A 23,594-nucleotide genomic window follows, 5' to 3' on the forward strand; every position below is an offset into this window, starting at 1 on the left:
GCTCCTTAGAAGAAAAGCTATGATCAACCTTGACAGCATATTAAAAAGCTGAGATATTACTTTGCCAACAAAGGTCCGTCTAGTCAAAGCTGTGGTTTTTCCAGTAGTCATGTATGAATGTGAGTTGGACCATAAAGAAAGCTGAGCACCGAAGAGTTGATGCTTTTGAACTGTGGTTTTGGAGAAGACTCTTGAGAGTCCCTTGGACTGCAAGGAGATCCATCCAGTCTATTCTAAAGGAAATCAGTCCTGAACATTCATTGGAAGGACTGATGTTGAACCTGAAACTCTAATACTTTGGCCACCTGATGTGCAGAACTGACTCATTAGAAAAGACCCTGATGCTTGGAAAGATTGAAGGCAGGAGGAGAAGGGGACGACAGAGGATGAGATGGTTGATGGCATCACTGACTCGATGGACATGAGTGTGAGTAAGTTCCAGGAGTTGGTGATGGACAGGGAAGCCTGGTGTGCTGCAGTCCGTGGTGTTGCAGAGAGTTGGACACGACTGAGCAACTGAACTGAACTGAGTGAGACTGGATGCCATGGTCTTCATTTTTTTAATGTTGAATTTCAAGCTAACTGGTTCTGATTTGGAAAAGGAGCACAGGAATGTATATTGTCATCTTTATTGTTTAACTTATATACAGAGTATATCATGTGAAATGCCAGGCTGGATAAATCCCAAGCTGGAATCAAGATTGCTGGGAGAAGTATCTACAGCCTCAGATATGCAAGTGACACCACTGTAAGCACAGGAAGTGAAGAGGAACTAAAGAGCCTGTTGATGAGGGTGAAAGAGGAGCGTGAAAAAGCTGGGTCAACTGTCCTGATCCCTTTATAATATCCAGAGAGACCTCCTCCTTCTCCCTGCCCCACACTTTCTGCTTCCAGTTCCTCCTGCATCCGATTGCAGGATCATTTCCGATTTCTGCTCGAAAGCTCCTTTTTGCGTGCTATTTTCTTTCAGCTGGACGGGTATGGGTGCCTGGCACCCTTGAGTTCTATGCTGTCTTGCCCACTGTGCTTTCTGTCTTCCAGATACTCCCCCGGTTGTCATCCCTTGGTGACACCCTTCTGGCCTTCCAGCATACAGTGAGTGCATATGTATGCACTTGGTTTCATATTCTCAGTCTGGGTACTGATGCTTCCTTTAGAATAGGCTCTTGACAGGCATAGTGTCAAAGCATTTGAGTCTCATAGGCCTCTGGGAAGATGACATTGTTTTCCCTCCACCCAGCAAGCTGCGAGGAGGCTGGTCTCCCTGTGTCCTGGGTGACATCCACCTCTTCCACAGCCATCCGTGCCCACTGCGGCTAGAGTACGGGTACAAACTTCTGTCTCATTGTTTTAATTTGGATTTCTTTGCCAGTGAAATGCAGTATTTTTTCATGTGTGGTAAAATACACATAAAAAATTTTCCATATTAACCATTTTTTATTAATAAAATACACAGTTAAGTGGCAATATGTGTCATCACCACCATCCAAATCCAGAACTTTTTCTTCTTCCCAAACTGAAACTCTACCCATTAAACACTAACTCCCTATTTCCCTTACCCCGACCCCCGCCTCCCGCCCCCCGCCCTCTCTCCGCCACGGCAACCACCAGTCTACTTTCTACCTCTACTGGTGAAATGCAACATTTATTTTGGTCTGAATTGGCATTTCCCATTTTTCACCTATAAATTGTTTTGTAAATGTCCTTACCTACTTTCCTTATTGGAACATTGGTATTTCCCTCATTAAGTAAGAGGGGTTCACTAGTGAAACTGAGCGCAAATGGATCACAGACTTCTAAATTTTTAAAGTGTAGCTGAAGGATTAGGGGCTTTTCTCTGCCTGGTTTTGATTCCTCAGAGATTTGCATTCTTATGCCCTCTTCTGGCTGCTAAGTTAGGTTCTCCCAGCTGTTTCCTCTCCTTAAAAAAAGACGTAGCTTTTTTTTTTTTTTTTTACAACTTTATTGTGGAATAAATGACAGTAATATAATTATATATATTTAAAGTGCACAGTGTAATGATTTGATATACACTGTGAAATGATTACCAAGATGAAAATAACAGATTCACTACCTCACAGAGTTAATTTAAGTTTCGTGTGTGTAGTGAGAATGCTTAACATTAAAAAAAAAAATTCAGGCTTATTGTGCTTATACAAGTATGAAGCCAAAACAATAAACAACAAAATTAAAAAATTAACAGCATTAATTTAATGTTATACATTATATTGTTTTGCTGAAACTTATTGTAGCTCAGTTTACAAACTCTACAATGGGAGTCAATCACAAAAGCTAAAACAAAAAGACTGAGAGAAAGAAACAAAGAGAAAGCATTGGGTTCGGCAGTTCTCGCCTGGAGAGCTGGGCTGCCCTGTGGGCTTTGGTGCCCTCATTAGTCCATCCTGAGGCGCTTGTTTGCCTGGGTCTAAAGGAAGCAGGTTCGTTTAGGCCTCTATTAAGGATTACCCCCATGAGTCATAAGGCAGCCTTGCTTCTTACTTCTCATTTGACTGATAAAATTTAAAAAGAAAAAGAACTTTCTCATTGCCTACCACCTGCCTCTGTCCCCAGATGCCCCAGTCTGCTACAGTGACTAATTGTCTGTGTTTCTATTTAAGGCTATTCCTTCCACTCATGTGCAATTCCCATCTTCTCTCTCCTGCTCACGGGCATCACACCTCCAGTTATCTCTTCTCTCCTGCATTTTTGATTTCCCCCTCTTGACTGGTTCATTCTTCGCAGTATAAAATCTCTCATCTTTAATTTGACTCCTTATTGCCCTCAACTACTGCCCCCATTTCTCTGCTCGTCTTTGTAGCAAAGGGCTATGAAAGAGGAGTCTAGCTTGTCTGACCCACTCTCTTAATTCTTCCTAATTTCTCTTCAACCCATGCAGTTGGGCTTTTGCCTCACCTCCCCACCAGGCCTCCCCTCCCCTACCTCCACACACCATACCTCTGCTCTTCTTGTGGACTTGTGGTGTCTTTTAACTCTCAAATCCTGTGGTCCGTTCTCAGTCCTCATCGTGTTTAACCAAACAGCACGGTTGATGCAGCTGGTCATCCCTTTCCTGGACATCTGTTCTTCACTTGGCTTCTGGGACACCCCTTCCTCTTGCTTCTTCTCCCCTCTCATTGGCTGCTCTTTCTCAGCTTCTTTTGTTGGTTCTGGCTCTTCTTACTGCTTCTAACCCCTGGAGCATCCCAGGCTCAGACTTCAGGCCTCTCCCCTTCACCATTTGCCTCATCCCATGATGATGTCTTTTAACTCCTACGGTGCCAGCTTTCCCTGAGCCCCAGACACGTACACTCACCTACCTACTCCATAGCTCTAGATGGCCATCTAATAAGCACCTCAAACTTCAGTTCAAATAGAACTCTTGATTCCCTTCAAACAGATGAACAAACAGCTCAACCTCTCACCTAATTGTCTTCTCTTTACCCAGTTCCTCAGTCCTCAAACCTATCCTCTGTGTCCAATACAAGCTGTCCCACAGGCTCTATCTCCCAAATATGTTCCAAGTATGGCAGCGTCTCTCCACCTCCATCACTCCACCCATGCAAGCCGCCATCTTACACTGACTCTGCAGTAGCTTCCTAACTAATCTCCAGTCCCTTTCTTGCCCTCCTTAAGTCACTCTCCATTGGCACCCAGAGCAACCTTTTCCTAAACTGTCAGTTCTGCCACTTAACTCTCCTACTTAAACGCTTCCAGTGCACTTTGGACGTAATCCAAGTATCTTCCATTGGCCTCTGGGCCCCACGTGATCTGGCCTCTCCCTGCCTGGGTATATCCCCTCCTCCTTACCCACTTCTCACCATACACAAGCTCATCCCCACCTCTCAGATTTTGCACTTTTAAGTCCTTTAGCCTGCAATGTTCTTCCACTGGAACATGTTTTGTTCCCTCATTTCCTGCAGATCTCTGCTCAAATATGACTTTCCCAGGAGCCTTTTTGGCCCACCCCCTCCATCCTGGCCTTCCCATCCACATCGTTCTCTATCCCCTTCCTCTGCTTTATCTTTCTTCCTGGGGTTTTTCACGGTCTCCAGTTAAAGTCTCTGCTCACTTATTTTCTGTTTTACCAGGGGGTACATAAGCTCCATGAGAGTAAGCACTTTATTTCTCTTATTCACTGCTGAATTGTCAGTATCTAGAATTAATGCCTGACACAAAGCAGCTACTCAAGAAATTTGTGTTAAGTGATGATTGAATTAATATTCATCTTCTACCATAATTGAAGAACTATGTTTTAAACACTGCAGAAGAGACCTGGGATGAGTTATTAACCTGTGTGTCTACTTTTTTCCTTGATCTAAAGTGTCATTTCCTAAATGAAGCAGTAGCAATGTAGAATCTACAAGATTCAGCCCAAGTTACTACAAGAATCTAATGCCTACAGCTATCTACTGCCTAGTTTTGCCCTTTAGTCGAAAGAACTGGAGGTGCTGCTCTGCACAGTGGCTGTCAAATATAGTTTAAAGTGGACTGGAATTTTGACATGAATTTTACCCATGATCATGGCTTAAGTGAAATGAACCTCTTTGTGGAAAAGGAGAGGGCTTAGGGAATCAAGTGAGTTGAAAACAAGTGGTAACTGAAAGAGAAATATTACCAGTCATTGAAAAGAAATTAAAAGAGATCTGGATTCAATATTTTTAAATAGATCAGAAACATAAGAAACTGATTTAGTTAAAATTATATACATTGGTATATAAATTGACCAAGTGTGTAAGTCGCTCAGTTGTGCCCAGCTCTTTGTGACCCCGTGGACTGCAGCCCACCAGGCTCCTCTGTCCATGGGATTTTCCAGGCAAACATACTGGAGTGGGTTGCCATTTCCTTCTCCATAAATTGACCATGCTGCTGCTAAGTCTCTTCAGTCGTGTCTGATTCTGTGTGACCCCATAGACGGCAGCCCACCAGGCTCCCCCTCCCTGGGATTCTCAAGGCAAGAACACTGGAGTGGGTTGCCATTTCCTTCTCCAATGTGAGAAAGTGAAAAGAGAAAGTGAAGTCACTCAGTCGTGTCCGACTCTTAGCGACCCCATGGACTGCAGCCCACCAGGCTCCTCCGCCCATGGGATTTTCCAGGCAAGAGTACTGGAGTGGGTTGCCATTGCCTTCTCCAAAATTGACCATATCCAGCCTAAAAAAAAGATCTCTTTCCCAAACTGAGATTTTTAAGGGAATATGTACCTATAGAAGAATTTAATGATGAAATCTCCACTACAGTGTGGATTGAAGTGTGTGTTTTTGCAACTGCTGCAGTCATCAGAGGCCTTATCTTCCTTTTCAAAACCACCTGATTGCTAGCATGTTGTAAATGGGGAGTCAGTGCCCTTGTGGGGTCTTAAGAATGATGTCCACACAGCCACACTCTGAGATGCGTATGAAATGAGAGGGTTTATTATACTCACAGTGCTAGAGGAGAGAGGCCCTCAGGCTGGGCAGGAGGCCATGTGGGAGGAGCACTCAGGGAGCAGACTCAACAAGCAGGTCGGGGGCTGAGAACGAACGAGCACCAAGGGTCAGGTACGGTTCCCACACAAGTGAAAGGTGTGAAGGGATTTTATTGGTGTGTTTGAATGTCACTTGGTCACAGTCAAGGGAGGGCAAGAAGGGACCAGCCTTGTCACACTTGCATCTGGTTGCCTGGCAGGTGCTTGCAGTCTGTGCTCGGGGGTGTTGAGGCATCAGGAAAATAGGAAGGTTTAAAAGTTGGCAATACAGTCAACTAAAGCATATCCCTGTCAAAGTCCTTTATGGAATCTCCCGTTATACCCCAAAGAGAGGATGTCCTTCTTTAAAACAAATCAGCAGGTTGAACCTGAAAGGATAAATATTCACAGTAGTGTAGGTTTTCCTGGCTCCTGTTAATATGAATGTATGGAACATTCCTGATTAACCAGTGCCATGTGCCAGCTGCCTCCTCTTGCAAGTTGAGTGTACACACAGTCATGGCAACCTGCCTTAATGTAGAGGAAACAACCGCAGAAACGGATCGTTCTCTGCAGCCCCATCTTTCCTGTGCCTGGAACCCCACCTGAGGATGTTCAGGAAGAACAGAATAAAGGAGAGGCCCATCAGTGCAGTCAGCAGCTATAGTCTGACACCCACCGTGTGGCTGCAGGCCCCATCGTGTGGCTGCAGACTGCAACAAGTTTCTAAGAACTTGTTATTGCACTCATCCTTACTATGTCGCCACCCACTGGGCATATGAAAAGTCTGGTTAGGGAGTATTTTCTCTTCCTCTCTTTCTCCCTTAGGAAAGGAAAGTGGTTGCTGTGGAAGTTATTTGAGCAAGGATCGACTGAAGCGATGCAGCAGCAGCAGCAGCAGAGTTAAGATGGTGAGATGCCATTTAAAAGAAGTCATGGGATGTGCCCTGTTACACATCGCAGAGCACGGTTGATTTCATGACCTCATCTGCTGCAGGAGACTCGAAACAAACAAATTGTTGTTGTTTTAGGCGCTGAGTTGTGTCCGACTCTTGCGACTCCATAAACTGTAGCCCACCAGGCTCCACTGTCTATGGGATTTCCCAGGCAAGAATACTGAAGTGAGTTGCCATTCCCTTTTCCAGGGGATCTCCTGACTCAGGGATTGAACCCACATCTCCTGCATTGGTAGATGGATTCTTTACCACTGGGCAACCTGGGAAGCCCTAAACAAACATCATTGACTAATATTTTCCTTACTGTGTAAGTTTGTTCTGCAAACTGGTTATTATTCATCTGAGTGTGTTGAAATCATAGTTTTCATTTTCTGGACCAGTAGGGGTTGAGATGTGAGTGCTATTGGAAGCTCCCCTGGGCTGGAGGAAGGAAGCGGCTGCCCGCAGGGCACAAGGCACACAGCCACGCTGTGTGAGAGGCCCAAGGCCAGCTGGTGTGCAGGGCTTTTCTTTGCCTTCATTGGTTGTGAACTTGGCCACAGGTTATTTTTCAGATTTCTCTTTTGGTTCTCTGTTGGTGTTTGATCAAGTCATTTATTCTTTTCAGATGGTAACAAAATATAACTGAACTCTCAGTTGTTGAAGGTCCTACAGGAAAAAGTATCTAATCTTATCAACTCTTAACCATAATTCTCCTTTTTCCATATTGAAATAACTACGTGATATGTGTTTTGATAATGTGAGGTTTCTTAAGAACATAAAATTATTATGGTTTTATGAGAAAACTGTTTTTTTTTTTTTTTAATGGCCACATCACAAGGCTGGCACGATCTCAGTTCCCTAACCAGGGATTGAACCTAGGCCCTCGGCAGTGAAAGCCCAGGATCCTAACCACTAGGCAACCAGGGAATTTCCAACTGACTAATTTATTTGGACATGGTCATTTTTTATTTTTTTAGGATTTCTGCCCAGGATTCTACATTGTCACTGAGGCAGAGTTCGCATAGGGTTGCAAGATTTTCTTCAGTAGCCTTACTTCAGCAGTCTACCCAGATGGCTTTCCTCAGAGTTTTTACCACCATTGTCTTGCCTTCTCCAGGGTCTGGAATTCTGAAGTGTCCTTTTCTGCCAGGCAGAGCAGTCAGTCTAGCACAGCGGTTGAGAACATGACTCTGGCACTAGACTTGCCTGGATTTAAATTCGAGCTTCACCACTTACTAGTTTGGCATGCCTTATTAGGAAGTTCTAAGAGTTAAGTGAGCTTTGTTAGAGCCTGTGGAATCATGCCTGGCACGTGGCAGGGTTCACGTAAGTGCTGTGGTCTATGGCCAGTCTGGCATCCCACCTCCCTGACTCTTCTCCGTCATCATGACCTTCCATGGTCCTCTCCTTCTGCCACAAGCTTCTCCCTCTCTGCATTTGCCTGTGATGCCTTCCTCAGTCACCTTCCAGTTTCCTTGCTGCATGACTGCACTAGTTCAAGTCCTGGTGAGGAACAGATAATTCAACCCAACCAGATAATCTGAGGAAAGCTTACTAAAGCTGTGAGCAAGGGTGAGGAAACCACAGGGGAGGCACGGCCAGGGCCTGAGAGCTGTGGTAGGTGGGCTGAGTTGTGAGCTTAGAGGAGGGATGTGGTCAGCCCATGACAACCACCCAGGAAGGGAGCCAGGGAAGTGGTCCCATTTCACCTTTCTCCCTCCTTGCATCTCCTGCCAGGCCTCCCTTTGGTTCTCAACCCCAAGGCAGAGGGCAAGAGTGCCCATCTGTGCAGTCCGTGTGGTCAGCCTCCTGAGGCAGAGCAGGATGGAGCCAGCTAAAGAGTGCATCTAGACCAGAGGGTGGGTGGAAAATGTCCGCATAGCGCCCGTGGTCCCTCTGCTCTGCAGCTCCCACGTGGCCCTGAGTCATGGTGCCTTGTTGTCTGGCCCATCTCTCCACACATAAACCCTCCTGTCTCTGCCCTCATACCCAGCACTCTGGTCCCCTCCCCTGCCACTTGACCAGTCTGCTGGCTGCCCATAAAACATGCCATGACCTGTGTACCATTTTTAAACTTTTCATGCTCATTTGCTTTCTCAGGAGTGCTCTTCCCTCCTCCTAGGTCTGGAGAAGTGCTGCATCTTCACTGCATCTGGCCGGGATATCCTTGCTTGTTCTCTGCAGTCTTCCCCTGCCTCCAGTTAGATTCCCTTACAGCCTCATTACAAGGGCAGTTCATGTTGTGGTGTGCAGGGTTGTTTGTGGGACCGCGTGCTCTGTAGACTTGATTTTCCACTCTTCGAAGAGAGACCGCACCATGCTCAACTCTGCATTCCTTTGTGGGACCTCCAAGTAGTTGAAATAAAAACAAGTGCTCACAGGGAACTCTGCTCAATGTTATGTGGCAGCCTGGATGGGAGGGGAGTTTAGGGGAGAATGGATATATGTCTATGTGTGGCTGAGTCCCTTCGCTATTCACCTGAAACTATCCGAACATTGTTAACTGGCTATCAGTTCAGTTCAGTCGCTCAGTCGTGTCCGACTCTTTGAATCGACCCCATGAATCGCAGCACGCCAGGCCTCCCTGTCCATCACCAACTCCCGGAGTTCACTCAGACTCACGTCCATCAAGTCAGTGATGCCATCCAGCCATCTCATCCTCTGTTGTCCCCTTCTCCTCCTGCCCCCAATCCCTCCCAGCATCAGAGTCTTTTCCAGTGAGTCAACTCTTCACATGAGGCGGCCAAAGTACTGGAGTTTCAGCTTTAGCATCATTCCTTCCAAAGAAATCCCAGGGCTGATCTCCTTCAGAATGGACTGGTTGGATCTCCTTGCAGTCAAAGGGACTCTCAAGAGTCTTTTCCACACCACAGTTCAAAAGCATCAATTCTTCAGCACTCAGCTTTCTTCACAGTCCAACTCTCACATCCATACATGACCACTGGAAAAACCATAGCCTTGACTAGACGGACCTTTGTTGGCAAAGTAATGTCTCTGCTTTTTAATATGCTATCTAGGTTGGTCATAACTTTCCTTCCAAGGAGTAAGCGTCTTTTAATTTCGTGGCTGCAGTCACCATCTGCAGTGATTTTGGAGCCCCCAAAAATAAAAGTCTGACACTGTTTCCACTGTTTCCCCATCTATTTCCCATGAAATAATGGGACCAGATGCCATGATCTTCATTTTCTGAATGTTGAATTTTAAGCCAACTTTTTCACTCTCCTCTTTCACCTTCATCAAGAGGCTTTTGAGTTCCTCTTCACTTTCTGCCATAAGGGTGGTGTCATCTGCATATCTGAGATGTATAATTGGTATAATTGGCTATACCCCAAAACAAAATAAAAAGTTTTTTAAAAAGTGCTCAAAAAATTAGTTATATTGAAATGACTAAGGGAAAGATGCAATAAATATCACCTAGATACAGATGGCATTAGTTATGAATAATGGATTTAGTATATTTATCACCTGGTTAACTCTCCTATGTCATATATAACCAAGTCCATCTCCAACCCCATTTCCCTACAGTATCCAGATTTAGTTGCTGTAATATTCTCTGGGACACCCTATATGTCACTTGTTAGAATTTATCTGTGGAATTACTTATTCCTTGTTTGCCTGGTGGGCTGCAGTCCATGGGGTCACTAAGGGTTGGACATGACTGAGCAACTTCACTTTCACTTTTCACTTTCATGCATTGGAGAAGGAAACGGCAACCCACTCCAGTGTTCTTGCCTGGAGAATCCCAGGGATGGGGGAGCCTAGTGGGCTACTGTCTGTGGGGTCGCACAGAGTTGGACATGATTGAAGTGACTTAGCAGCAGCTATATCTTTAGCTCCATGAGGGCTTTATCTGTGTCGTTCATCACAGAATCTCCAGGCTGTAGGACAGAGTATGGTACATAATTGATCCTTCACAAATATTTGTTGAATGAATAAACATATTGGTCACAGTACTCTGTGGCATGTTGTAATCTCAGGAGGCCAGCAGAGTAGGGATTCTAGGTGCCATGGAAGGATCCATGAAGTTCCTTTCCATACTCTTCGAGTCATTCCTCACTGCTTTACGGGGTCATTTCCGTATGACCCCACTCTCCCATCAGTAGAGCAACCACCCTTTTTACTTGAATGGGAGCAGATCTTGTACCAAGAACAAATTATTTTTTCCTTCAATATTCATAGGGATTACTGGGGGAAATTTATTTCCCTGAAATTATTCTATTTCTCATTTCTCTTATTGTGTTTGTTTGTAGTTTCATTTGATGGTACCAAGCAAAATATATTTGATTGTTATTTGAACCATTTCAACCCTACTCAGTAATACTAAAAATATGTAGTAATCATTAGCAGGTCTTATAATTGAACATTGGCATCATTTTATATTATTCACTACTGTAATAGTCTAACCAGATTTTCTTACGAATGAATGACTTCAGGGAGTTCTTTTTAAAGGTCACAAGTGATGTTTGATAACCTGAAAAAGACTGATTTTTTGAAACAAGTAGCAACACAGCCTGGAAGCCTTAATTTGTTTAAGTCCTATCATTGCTCAATAATCTTGTCATCTGGTATTTTCCCAAGGTTTAATATAACAACAACAACAAAAAAATGTTCTGGAAAAGAAATTAAACTTGGAGTTTGAGATAATAGAGCTCATATGAAGCATATATACTGGAAATATTTTTTAAGACTCAAAAGCAAAATAAAAAGCAATTAGTTAGGAGGGACCATCTAAGTAGGACTGTCTAAGTGAAAACCTGTAAAAATTGCACAGATGGACTTCATAAATTTTGGAATTAATAACTCTGGGGCTCCACTGTAACAGGTTTTTAGTGGTACATCTGTTGCAAACTAATTGCCTCTTTTCTGCCTGATAACTGAAGTTTATATTTGGGGCTTTTGCAATAGAAGCAGTTAAAAGCTCAACATTGTCATGTTTTTCCATTAATTTACCAGTGAGTGGTTGGGTTTATACAGATAATTTGATTTATTTTGAAGATAATTGTAATTATAAGTTTGTTTTACTAGACAGCTTGTCCTTTATAATATAATTTGCCTTTAACAACAGTGCAATTTCGTCTGCCCTTCTTAGTTTTAACAGCCTTTTCTTTAGGAAAAAATAAATGTTGGCAATGTCTATGAAGATGATATTCTTAAGGTAGATGAAAATAGAGTGGTTTGAGGGCTCACCATCTTCAGAACAGGCCAAACCAGAGTCAGGCCCTTCACTCTCATATATGCTATGACACCTACTTTCAGGATTTCTAAAAACTGAACATTTGTATACTCTGTAACCCAGCAGTTCCACTCTCAGATACATGTGTGTCTCATTCATTCAGAGAAACCACTGAGCTACCAAGTTGAAACCACTTCAACTTAGCTGTGATCATTTGTGGAGAACCATGGGAATTTATCCAAATCCCCATTTCTTTTAGGAGCTGGGTCTGGAGTCCTGGTTCAGTGAATTCTTTATGGCACCTCTGACTCTGTTCTTACAAGCTCTGATTACAGCGGTCATCAGAAGAACGTGATTTAGCATTTTATAGTGCTCTCGGTGTTGGGGTTTTTTTTTTTTAATATCTTTCTTGACTACAAGTTTGTTGAGGACAACAGCTCCACCAGGGTCTTTTGTTTCTCTACGTAGGGTCAGGCATTTGGTGCACATTTAGTAAATATTTGAGGGAAATTCCCTGGCTGTTTAGTGGTTAAGACTATGCTTCCAATGCAGGGGGTCCAGGTTCCGTCCCTGATTGGGGAACTAAGATCCCACATGCCTCAGTGTACCGCCAAAAAAAAGAACACTTAGTAAATATTTGACAAATGACTGTTGTCATTGAAGAGATAGGAAGATGAACAGAGACCATGCCTGAGCCAGAGCAAGCATTTGCTTTTAAGTGATAGCAGTTGTGTTGCTTCCTTTGAGTTGTCTCAATTTGATTTCGTTAATCCCTTTGATCTCTCTGTTTAAACATTTTCTTGTTTACATGTTTACTGTAGAAGATGGAAAATATAAAAAACACAAAAAAGAAACTCTTGCTATTTTGCTATATTATCTTCTTTTGCTTTTCTTCTAATGCATTGCTTTCAAGTTTCCTGTCCTCCTCTCCCCCCCCTTTTTTTTTTAAATTTCCTAAGAGTAATGGAAATAAGTCTAGGAGAGACTACTCTACATTTCTAAAGAATTCTTGGATAGAGTAGAGGCTGCATGTGTTTCTGTTTTGGTTTTCTTTACTCTCCATGTGTGAAGGGGTAGCTTAGATGAAGTGCTGGGCCATAGAAGAGTATGTCATGATATTTAACTCAAGCTTCTTCTTATCCACTGCTTTATTTTTGAGGTCAGCATTGCTGGTGGGTGCATTATACTCCAAATTACTGAAAAGACATAGAGTTCTGCCAGGATAGCATTATTCTGCTTACTAAAATACTTAATAGTATTGTTCTCAGTCTCATCCTGAAAGCAGGATGAGATCTTTTAGATTTTTTAGATTTCAACATCTTTTAGCCCTTAACATCCCATTAATCCTAGTTCTCTGCTCAAGAATCTTAGAGAAGGTCTACTTCTCCAGGTTGAGGTTTCTAGGCACTTGTCTCAGTCTGTACTGTTCTTTGTTTCTGGAACCAGTTGGTCATTGCCTTCCCTTCCCTTGTGCTGTGTGGCTGACGGGTCTGTCCTCCTGCCATACCTGGAGCTCCCACTCCCCACCTGTCATTCCCCTGGGTGTACGCACCATACAGTGCTCTCAGTCATGTCTGACTCTTTGAAACCCCCTGGATTGCAGCATACCAGGCTTCCCTTTCCCTCACTCTCTCTCAGAGTTTGCTCAAACTTATGTCCATTGAGTCAATGGTGCCATCCAACCATCTCATTCTCTATCACCCCCTTCTCCTCCTGCCCTCAGTCTTTCCCAGCATCAGGGCTTTTCCAGTGAGTCAGTTCTTTGCATCAGGTGGCCAAAGTATTGGAGCTTCAGCTTCAGCATCAGTCCTTCCAATGAATATTCAGGGTTGATTGCCTTTAGGATGGACTGGTTTGATCTCCTTGCTGTCCAAGGGACTCTCAAGATACAGTGTTTTACACTTTCTTTTTTCTCTTAAAATTGTCCTAAAAATAGACTCTTCTGCTTCAGTTTTTTTCCTTCAGATTCCTCTGAGTTTTGTCCCAAGTTTCTTTTTAGATTCTTAAAGTATTTAAATTATACTCATTTAAATGAGATTGTTCATTGGTAAGAAAAATCACGCCTCTAACTCTGACAGACAGTTTCTTTTGACCTTTAAAATAACTTAATGGGAACACGGTTTGTTCAGCTCAGCTCTGCTTAGGGGGGTCTCATGACATTTGCATCATCTCTAAGCTTCTGCTTCACCCTGTTATTATAAATGGTTGTCCTGAACAGAGTCCATCTAATATGGGTCCTGTGGTGTGTGTGTGAGAGAGACAGAGAAATACACACACACACACACAACATTATAGAAAAGTTAGTTCTTGTGGAAATAGTTACAGAAAAGAGAAAAAGGTTAAAGATTGGATTTGCACCATTATCATTTCTGTTTTGTCTAACCCTTGACCTGAGTGGCCCTACTGTTCTTTGTCTGGAACCCCATTCACCTAAGATGTGCCTGCTATTCTTGGCACTGAGGAGACAAAACTTCACGTGTGTTTACATTTGATTCCCTTCATCTTTGTGACCCATGGAATGCAGATATCTGCTTAAGGGTGAATTCATACATGTGGTGTTTATGCCCTCATTGTCAGGAAGGTGGTGCTCAGTTTTGGGGAAAGCAGATTGGGAGCTACTATTCAAGCCCAAGCCCTCTGGAGGCCAGAACAGAACCACCTGCCAGGAGGAAGATTTATGGTGGTGTTTTCCCTCACCCAGGATGGGTGGTTCTCCTATCCTGTATACAACTTTACAAACTTAAGGGAAAAAAATTGACAGTGAAACTAATTGTGTGTAACTTTAGAAAAGGAATCATTATCCAATTAGGTTACATTCTAATTTGACTGATTCTTTTAATAAAATAGTTTTTTTTAACTAAAATAGTATACAGTCATTATAGAAAACAATCTACAGAATGTAGAAGATGAGGAGAGCAACAATAAAGAAAATGAGAATCATTGTTTATCAGGTGTCTGGCCTGCTCTGCTTCCTTCCATCCTCCAGGTCAGACACTGTTCCACAAAGGTCTACAGTAAAAAGACTTGCCTTAAAAAAAAAAAAAAAAAAAAAAAGACTTACCTTATGCTTTTAACACCGCCACCTTGAACTTCAAGCCCCTTTTTTATGAACACTTACTACCCTCTCTCTGGACACGGGTGGTATTTCTGCAGACACAGTTTGGAAAACAAGAGAGGTTCAACTAGTCACACAGCCGGCCAGGGCCTGAGCTGGAGCCAGACACAGTTGCCTCCCTCTACCCACCACCAGCTTACCAGATTCTTCCCAATACTTGTTTTGATGATGTTTTGAGATTGTTCTTTAGCATTAAAATCTAGAGCAGTATATGAATGCATTCTGTTTTATTCACTAAAACCATTTTCCCCAGGCTTGTGTGGGGCACATGTACCACAATATCTAGGACAGTGTCTCTGTCTCTAGGGAGCCACAGTCAGATAAGAAAAGAGCTACGCACAGGCCTTCAGCAGATGTGGAAGAACCACTGGGTGCTGTGTACTCGACCCTGGGGCTGTGGCGTGGGCAGGTCAGTTCTGCCTGGGAACCTGTGTGGGCTTCATAGAGGATGGAGCACAGGGACTCCAAGAAGCAACGGAGCCTCTGGATAGAGAAAGCCAGCAAGGGGAGAGTCAAGACTGAGTTTGGCAGCCTTGTGGACAGCAGGGCTTTTAGCAGGGTGTCTGGTGGAGAAGCACAGATGGTGTTTAATGTCAGCTCTGAGTCACCCTTTGAAATTGCACAAGTTCAAGGGGAAGGATCTGGAAATTCTCCAGCACATTATTTGACCTTCCAGTCTCTCAGTAACCATTTGGTGTCCAGCTCATAAGTGGAAGTTCTCTGCAAAATCGTGTCATACAGGAAAAGTCAAAGAATAATTTCAAGAAGGTAGTTCTTATGCCTTAGTCTGTTTACCAGAGGGTTTATTCCCCTCCCTTAAAATACTTTTTACTAGTGCATTGCCACCACCCAGCTTTGACAAAGACCCAGGTTCTGTGGATTCTCAATTCTTGCCCCATCTCCAGGAATGACTGAATGAAGGTTAAATAAAACTTCAAAAGCAGGGCCAGAAGATACTGAGCTTTTGAATGTGATAGTGCTTAAGATGGAAAATATATTTTCTGTCTAGTTTTTTTTTGTTGTTGCCTTGGCAACTGGTTGGGGTTTTTTTTTTTAAGCTTTTGATTTTTCTCAAAAACGTGAGCTGCTTCCTTTGATTTAGCTCAGATGTGTGAACAGATTTATATCTCATTCAGTGTTGCTAGTGTGTTTATGAGGTATAGAGTCTCATTTTTCATAATCTTCACAAGGTTGAACAGAGATAAATAATTTCACATATCTGTTAGCTTACCTGATAAACCAAACAAAGGCAAGTCACCATGATCTTTTTTTGTCTGATGTCAAGTACTGTAAAAATGATTCAGATTCATTTTTATAAACTATAACTAAATATTTTGATATTAGGCTTTTTAATGTCTCTGACAAAGTCTATGTGAAAATTGTTTCCACAAGCTATAAATGCACCTCGTTCTTTCTGTCTTCCCATTACTTCCCCTGCTGTAGCCACAGGGGCCTCCTGTCTGGTCCTCATCCTGGCTAATTAAACCTGCCTCTGTTTCAGGGACTCTGCACTTGCCGTTTCTTCTGTCTGAAGCCCATCTGCCCCAGATATTCGCATTACTTCCTCTCTCATTGCATGTAGGGCTCCCCAGTTAAATGCCATCTCCTCAGAGAGGACTGTCTGGGCCTTTCCGTCTAAAACAGCATCCTCCTGGCCATTTTGGAGATGAGTGGATCCATCTCTGGAAAACCTAAATGAATATCAGTCACGCTTCATGAAGTCCACCAGTCTATAAGCCCTACCCATGGCAAGAGCTTCCAATTAGTATTTTAATGCCTCACCCTTAAATTATGAACTCACAGCCAAAGATTAGCAGATATTTGTGGAAATCCTCCATCATAAAATGTAGAAACCAAGATAAGTAAGAAACAAAGAACTCAGAAGACAGCGATAATGATGGAGCAGAAGTAATCTGCAAAAAAATAAAACAGGAAGTGGGGTAGAGGAAATCATCATAGAAATAATACAAAAAATTTAGGAAAGCAACAAGGGGGAGACCTGGGTCAGCAGCCATGGAGCAGGCCTGGAGCCTGAGGGTAGAGAGCTGCTCAGGCAAGTGCTCAGCAGGCTGGGGACCTGAGGCTGTTCTGCCAGGTGGACATGTGGAAGTTACGCTGAGAGGCTCTTGGGGAATGTGGGTAGCAAAGCAAGCAAATGTAAAAGAGGAATAACAAGCACAGAAATAGTAATATTGTACAATAAAGCAGTGACAACTTTATATAGTTATCATAACTTAAAACTCTAAATGTTGATTTAATTTTAAAACTGGGCATAATTGTATTTAGAGAACAAGGAAAGGTAAGTCTCTGCACAGGGGCATGTGTGTGATGGGGCCTGATGTCAACATATAGTGTCTTAAGACTGACAAGTTATCATATAGGATCATGTTCATTAGACATAAAAAGATTTTAAAAACCAGAAGGAACATCAAATAGGAATGTAGACTCTGAGCAATGGGGAGGATGCTGGAGGAGACAGGAAGTATTGTTGCTCATTATCAGACTTTTAGCCTCATCTGACTTTTAAAAGCTCTGAGCCTATATTACTTTTAAAAACATAAAAATCAGGAATTAAAATATAAGTTTTAAGCAGCCTTGCTTCTGTGCATATGTCACTGATTCAGTCTGATGTACGCTTGATTAATGTGAATTCAGTCCAGTATCTCGCTGATGTCCTTGGCGGGTAGTCTCATTAGTTTAACCAAATCCATTTGCACTTGCACACAGAATAATTAATTCAGGCTCACTTTATTGGAAGTCATGCTGAAGACATTTATTATTTCTTTCTTTACCATGGAGATGGATAAGACTGTGGCTCATGGTTGTTGAGGTTGTGTGCTCATTAAAGATGGAGTGGACATATATGATACCAAACTGAACTTTTCAATTACTTCAGATTTAATGATGTACCTTTGCCATGCACTTAATCTTCAGCAAATATTTACCCTTCCCAAACTGACTTGTAATTTATAACTTGTCATGTCAAATGAAGCATTTTCTGAATTACAGTCTTTAAAAAATAGCTGACACACTCTCCTTTGTGGGGAACTTTCAGCATGTCCACCCTGTGATTTGGAAATGACCCTTCTCACTCCTCTCAGCCTTAGTCCATACTTATTGATGTATTTATATTGGATACAGTTTAATGTTTTTATTCTGCCATCTGGGTCATTCTCTTAGAGAGAAATGGATGGGTGGGTGACTAGATGGAGAGAGAGAGAGACAGAGAGGCAGATTGACAACCTGAATTGTGCTAAGAATGTGTGGAAATAAAGTATCAGATAACAGAGAATATACCACCAGCTTTAGTCTCAGGTTTTTAGTCTCAGGCTTCCCCGGTGGCTCAGTGGTAAAGAATGCCTGCAATGCAGGACCCTGAGTCAGGAAGAACCCCTGAAGAAAGGAATGGCTACCCACTCCAGTATTCTTGCCTGGAGAAACCTATGGACAGAGGATCCAGGTGGGCTACAGTCCATGGGGCCGCAAAGAGTCAGACACAGCTGAGCAACATTTCTTCCTCCTCCTCCCATGCCTTATTGGTCTTTGGTTCCACTTCCTGTGTTTGAATCCTGGCCCTGCCACTTACTAGCTGTGTGTCTTTGACCAAGTTTCTTAATCTCTGTGCTTCAGTTTCATTATCTATTAATTAGCCCACTTAATGCCTATTCCAGCCTCCTCCTAGCATTATCTCTTGCTTTACACAGGGTTGGAAGTTTCCATTTCTATATCTTTCAGCTAGTATTCTGGAGTTAGATCTGCTAATCAAATACATTCCCATAAACCTCTGAATTCAGACCTAGATTATGTGGGAAGAGAGATGGGGTCTGGACCTTCATTTCATTTCTAGCTGGTATGGATAATGGCAGAGGCAGCATGGTTCTGAAACCAGCTGCTTTAGTAATAGCTTCCTGCTTCGACAGGCAGCTTCCTGATTGAGAACTTCCAAACTGTAGCAAAAACTGAGTTTGGAGCAGCATCTGTAGCAGCAGCTTCCTGGTGTTTTAGGTTTCAGCAGCACCTTTGTCCAGTTCTGCTGAGTGATTTGAGGAGTAATTCCTAAAAGTTCATCTTAGAGTCTGTCTCTGCAGTTGTCCCAACAATATCATGAGCTGTGTTATACCTCTCTTTCTGTTTAAGGTAGCCAAAATGACTTACGTTGGCTGCAACTAAAGATCAGGAACAGTCACCTTCCATTATAGAGTTGTAATGAGGAGCAATAAGGCATTTAACGGGCCTAAAACGTAGCGTGCTTAGTTGCTCAGTTATATCTGACTCTTTGTGACCCCACGGATTGTAGCCCACCAGGCTCCTTTGTCCGTGGAATTTTCCTGGCAAGAATACTGGAGCAGGTTGCCGTTTCCTCCTTCAGGAAATCTTCCCTACCAAGGGATCGAACCTGCATCTCCTGCATTGCAGGTGAATTCTTTACCACTGAGCCGCCAGGGAAACCCAAAACATGTGGCATGCCCCCCTCCCCTTTTTGACATTCTTAGAGCTTTTTCTGACCTCAATAAATGGTATACCTACAACCATGAATAACATAGATATTTATTAGTTTGTTGGTTCATTCATTCATATGTTTATTGAAACAGTTATTTGCTGGGTGGCTATTTTAATTAACACATGTTCTAGGTGTCTTGGGGCAGCAGAACCCAACCAAACATCAAATGTTAAACATTAGAATCATCTGTGAATCTTTTTTAAAAAACTTAATGTCTGTGCCACATTCAAGACTTATTGAAGACAGGAAGTGTGTGTGTGTGTGTGTGTAAATATTTTTCAAATTGAGATACAATTTCTTTACAGTGAAATGCATGAGTCTTTTGTGTTTCAGCTTGGTAGATTTTACATATGTAAAAAGGAAAAAAAAAAATATATACCCAATTAGCTACTACCTAGGTCAAGGTATAGGAAAACAGATATGTGCATGAAAAATATATTGTGTGCATGGGATTTGTGGGGCTCCTTTTAAAAGGAGATAAAGTTTCAAATACATTTGAGATTTTGCCACTCAGAGGTCAAAAAAGTGATTGTCTGGAATGACCAGTATAACGAGGTCATTTTCCTCTTTTTCCTTCTTCATTGTCGCTTACAAATTGGTACCCCATCCTAGGTTTATGAAGAAAATTATTTCATTTAATGTGAAATGGAATAAATTTAAGAAGGACCTTAGGTAACAAAAAAATAAAGCTGTAAATGTTACGACTAATAACTTGTGAGTCATAACCTTTGACTCTGTTTATCTTCTTATGGTTGGCATAATTCATTGGCTAGCTAAAAGTGAGTTTACTTTCATTTAAAAAAATTATTTATGTATTTATTTTTGGGTGCTCTGGGTCATGATCACTGTGCTCAGGGCTTCTCTAGTTAGGTTGAACAGAGGCTACTCTCCAGTTGCAGCGTGTGCTTGGGCTTCTCATTGCAGTGGCTTCTGTTGTTGCAGAGCATAGGCTGTGGGGTGCACAGGCCTCAGTAGTTGCTGCTGGCAGGCTCAGTAGTTGTGGCACCTGGGCTTACTTGCCCCTCAGTGTGCCAGATGTTGGTTCCCTGACCAGGGATCAGACTCACGTCCCCTGCATTGGCAAGCGAATTCGTTCACTAGACCACCAGGGAAGTACTGAAAATTTACTTTCTTAAAATTAAGCTATATTCCTGCTTTTATATGATCTCTTCAAAGAGAGTGAATATCATGAAACAGTAAAAATAATTATTTTCCTTTTTTTCTAAAAGGGTGCTTGGTCTGTAGGTCAGTGTACAATTAGTATTATAATGCTGAGGGCACTAGAGTAGCAGCATGAGCTGACTTAGGAAGATCAAGGTAGTAATTTTTGAAAAACATATGAAAACAGTTGATTAAAGAGAGAGAAAATAACATCTGCGAAACATTGTTAATAAAAGCATCCACATTTTTTAATGAAACCAACTAGAACAACTTTGAAGTGGAATGACTTTGCATAATTAACTCATTACAGAATGAAAATTTCAGGAAACAAAATGTAGAGCCTAATAAATACAAGATTATATATTATCAAAGGCAAAAATAAAAATCCTAAAACCAGCCATAAAGAAAAGACAGATTGCTTATAAATGAATGATAATTAAGCTGACTGTTGATGTCTCAATAGCAGCAATGCAAGCAAGAAAGCAGTGGAATAATATCTTTTCTATTTAGCCTGCTTACAAAATATTGTGATTGTTAAATTTGAGAATTCATGTTTTTATCAGTTCTAAGACATTCTCACCCATTAACTCATTGTGCCTTGCCTTTCCTATGTTCTCTCTATTGTCTTTTTCTGAAATTCCAATTAGAACATCTCACTTTGACTTACACATCTCTTAATTTTCTTTTGTTTTGTTTTCTCCATTTCTTTGTCTCTCTGTGCTAAATTTTTTTTTAATTTAAATTTATTTATTTTAATTAGAGGCTAATTACTTTACAATATTGTATTGGTTTTGCCATATATCAACATGAATCTGCCATGGGTGTACACATGTTCCCAATCCTGAACCCCCTCCCACCTCCCTCCCCATACATCCCTCTGGGTCATCCCAGTGCACCAGCCCCAAGTATCCTGTATCCTGCTTCAAACCTGGACTGGCGATTCATTTCTTATATGATATTATACATGTTCAATGCCATTCTCCCAAATCATCACCCCCCTTCCCTCTTCCAGAGTCCAAAAGACTGTTCTATACATCTGTGTCTCTTTTGCTGTCTCACATACAGGGTTATTGTTACCATCTTTCTAAATTCCATATATATGCATTAGTATACTGTATTGGTGTTTTTCTTTCTGGCTTACTTCACTCTGTATAATCGGCTCCAGTTTCATCCACTTCATTGAACTGATTCAAATGTATTCTTTTTAATGGCTGAGTAATACTCCATTGTGTATATGTACCACAGCTTTCTTATCCATTCATCTGCTGATGGACATCTAGGTTGCTTCCATGTCCTGGCTATTATAAACAGTGCTGCAATGAACATTGGGGTACACAGAGAAATTGTCTCTTTCAATTCTGGTTTCCTCAGTGTATATGCCCAGCAGTGGGATTGCTGGGTTGTATGGCAGTTCTATTTCCAGTTTTTTAAGGCATCTCCACACTGTTCTCCATAGTGGCTGTGCTAGTTTGCATTCCCACCAACAGTGTAAGAGGGTTCCCTTTTCTCCACATCCTCTCCAGCATTTATTGCTTGTAGACTTTTGGATCGCAGCCATTCTGACTGGTGTGAGATGATACCTCATTGTGGTTTTGATTTGCATTTCTCTGATAATGAGTGATGTTGAGCATCTTTTCATGTGTTTGTTAGCCATCTGTATGTCTTCTTTGGAGAAATTTAATTCTTTGGCCCATGTTTTGATTGGGTTGTTTATTTTTCTGAAATTGAGCTGCAGGAGTTGCTTGTATATTTTTGAGATTAGTTGTTTGTCAGTTGCTTCATTTGCTATTATTTTCTCCCATTCTGAAGGCTGTCTTTTCACCTTGCCTATAGTTTCTTTTGTTGTGCAGAAGCTTTTAATTTTAATTAGGTCCCATTTGTTTATTTTTGCTTTTATTTCCAATATTCTGGGAAGTGGGTCATAGAGGATCCTGCTGTGATTTATGTCGGAGAGTGTTTTGCCTATGTTCTCCTCTAAGAGTTTTATAGCTTCTGGTCTTATGTTTAGATCTTTTATCCATTTTGAGTTTATTTTTGTGTATGGTGCTAGAAAGTGTTCCAGTTTCGTTCTTTTACAAGTGGTTGACCAGTTTTCCTAGCACCACTTGTTAAAGAGATTGTTTTTTCTCCACTGTATATTCTTGCCTCCTTTGTCAAAGATAAGGTGTCGAGAGGCACGTGGATTTATCTCTGGGCTTTCTGTTTTGTTCCATTGATCTATATTTCTGTCTTTATGCCAGTACCATACTGTCTTGATGACTGTGGCTTTGTAGTAGAGCCTGAAGTCAGGCAGGTTGATTCCTCCAGTTCCATTCTTTCTCAAGATTGCTTTGGCTATTCAAGGTTTTTTGTATTTCCATACAAATTGTGAAATTATTTGTTCTAGCTCTGTGAAAAATACTGTTGGTAGCTTGATAGGGATTGCATTGAATCTATAGATTGCTTTGGGTAGTATACTCATTTTCACTATATTGATTCTTCTGATCCATGAACATGGTATATTTCTCCATCTATTAGTGTCCTCTTTGATTTCTTTCACCAGTGTTTTATAGTTTTCTATATATAGGTCTTTAGTTTCTTTAGGTAGATATATTCCTAAGTATTTTATTCTTTTCGTTGCAATGGTGAATGGGATTGTTTCCTTAAATTCTGACTAATATCTTCAAATCTGATTTCCATTTTGTAATTCTCTGTTCAGCAGTGTCTAATCTTCTATTTTTACCCAGCTACTGAAGTATAAATAAATATTATTATAATTTTACATTTTTCTAAGCTTTTAAACTTCTAATTTACCTGTTTATTTTTCACAGTCTCTTGTTCTTTAGTCAAATTGCCTATTCCCTATTTTATTTCTTTAAATTACTGTGCTAATTTCAGTAGTCTGTTTCCATGAATTTCATTCCAGTGCTGTTTCTTTTGTTTATTCCTTGTCAATAAAGGTGCCTTGTTTCAATATGTATTTTTTGAGTGTTGTTTTTGTTGTAAAGTCATATTCCATGGAACTTTATATACGTTTCTTTTGGAGTTGAGAGTACAGTCTTCTAAAAGGATTTGCATTTGCTTTCTCCAAACATGTGAGTGTACTTCAGTCTGGAACCATATTAAAATATATACCTGGCTTAGAGGATTTTCACTACAAAATAGTCTCAACTCAGGCCATATATTTGTGAGATTTGGCTCACAGTTATATCTCTGGAGAGATGGTTCTTTTTTTCTCTCCACTTAGAACAAAGCCAAGACAGACAAGTTTTTTTTAAGTGTAATC

The 23,594-nt window shown here is 41.6% G+C and overlaps 1 protein-coding gene across 5 annotated transcripts in view; it reads left to right on the forward strand.

Moving 5' to 3' along the window:
- Positions 1–23,594, forward strand: part of SHLD1 (shieldin complex subunit 1) — a 116,771-nt gene that overhangs the window by 69,282 nt on the left and 23,895 nt on the right. Inside the window, exons 3-4 of one of the 5 annotated variants that reach the window (XM_061436607.1) lie at positions 6,270–6,352; positions 6,473–6,562. The exons of 3 other annotated variants lie outside the window; for them this stretch is intronic. In XM_061436607.1, coding sequence (XP_061292591.1) covers positions 6,270–6,352; positions 6,473–6,514 — 125 coding nt within the window. In that variant the 3' untranslated portion in view covers positions 6,515–6,562. The remainder of the gene's footprint in view (positions 1–6,269; positions 6,353–6,472; positions 6,563–23,594) is intronic. One more of the 5 variants, XM_061436608.1, reaches the window with a different exon arrangement.

The sequence above is a fragment of the Bos javanicus genome, chromosome 13 (genome assembly GCF_032452875.1).
Source record: "Bos javanicus breed banteng chromosome 13, ARS-OSU_banteng_1.0, whole genome shotgun sequence".
In the NCBI taxonomy this organism is placed as follows: domain Eukaryota; kingdom Metazoa; phylum Chordata; class Mammalia; order Artiodactyla; family Bovidae; genus Bos; species Bos javanicus.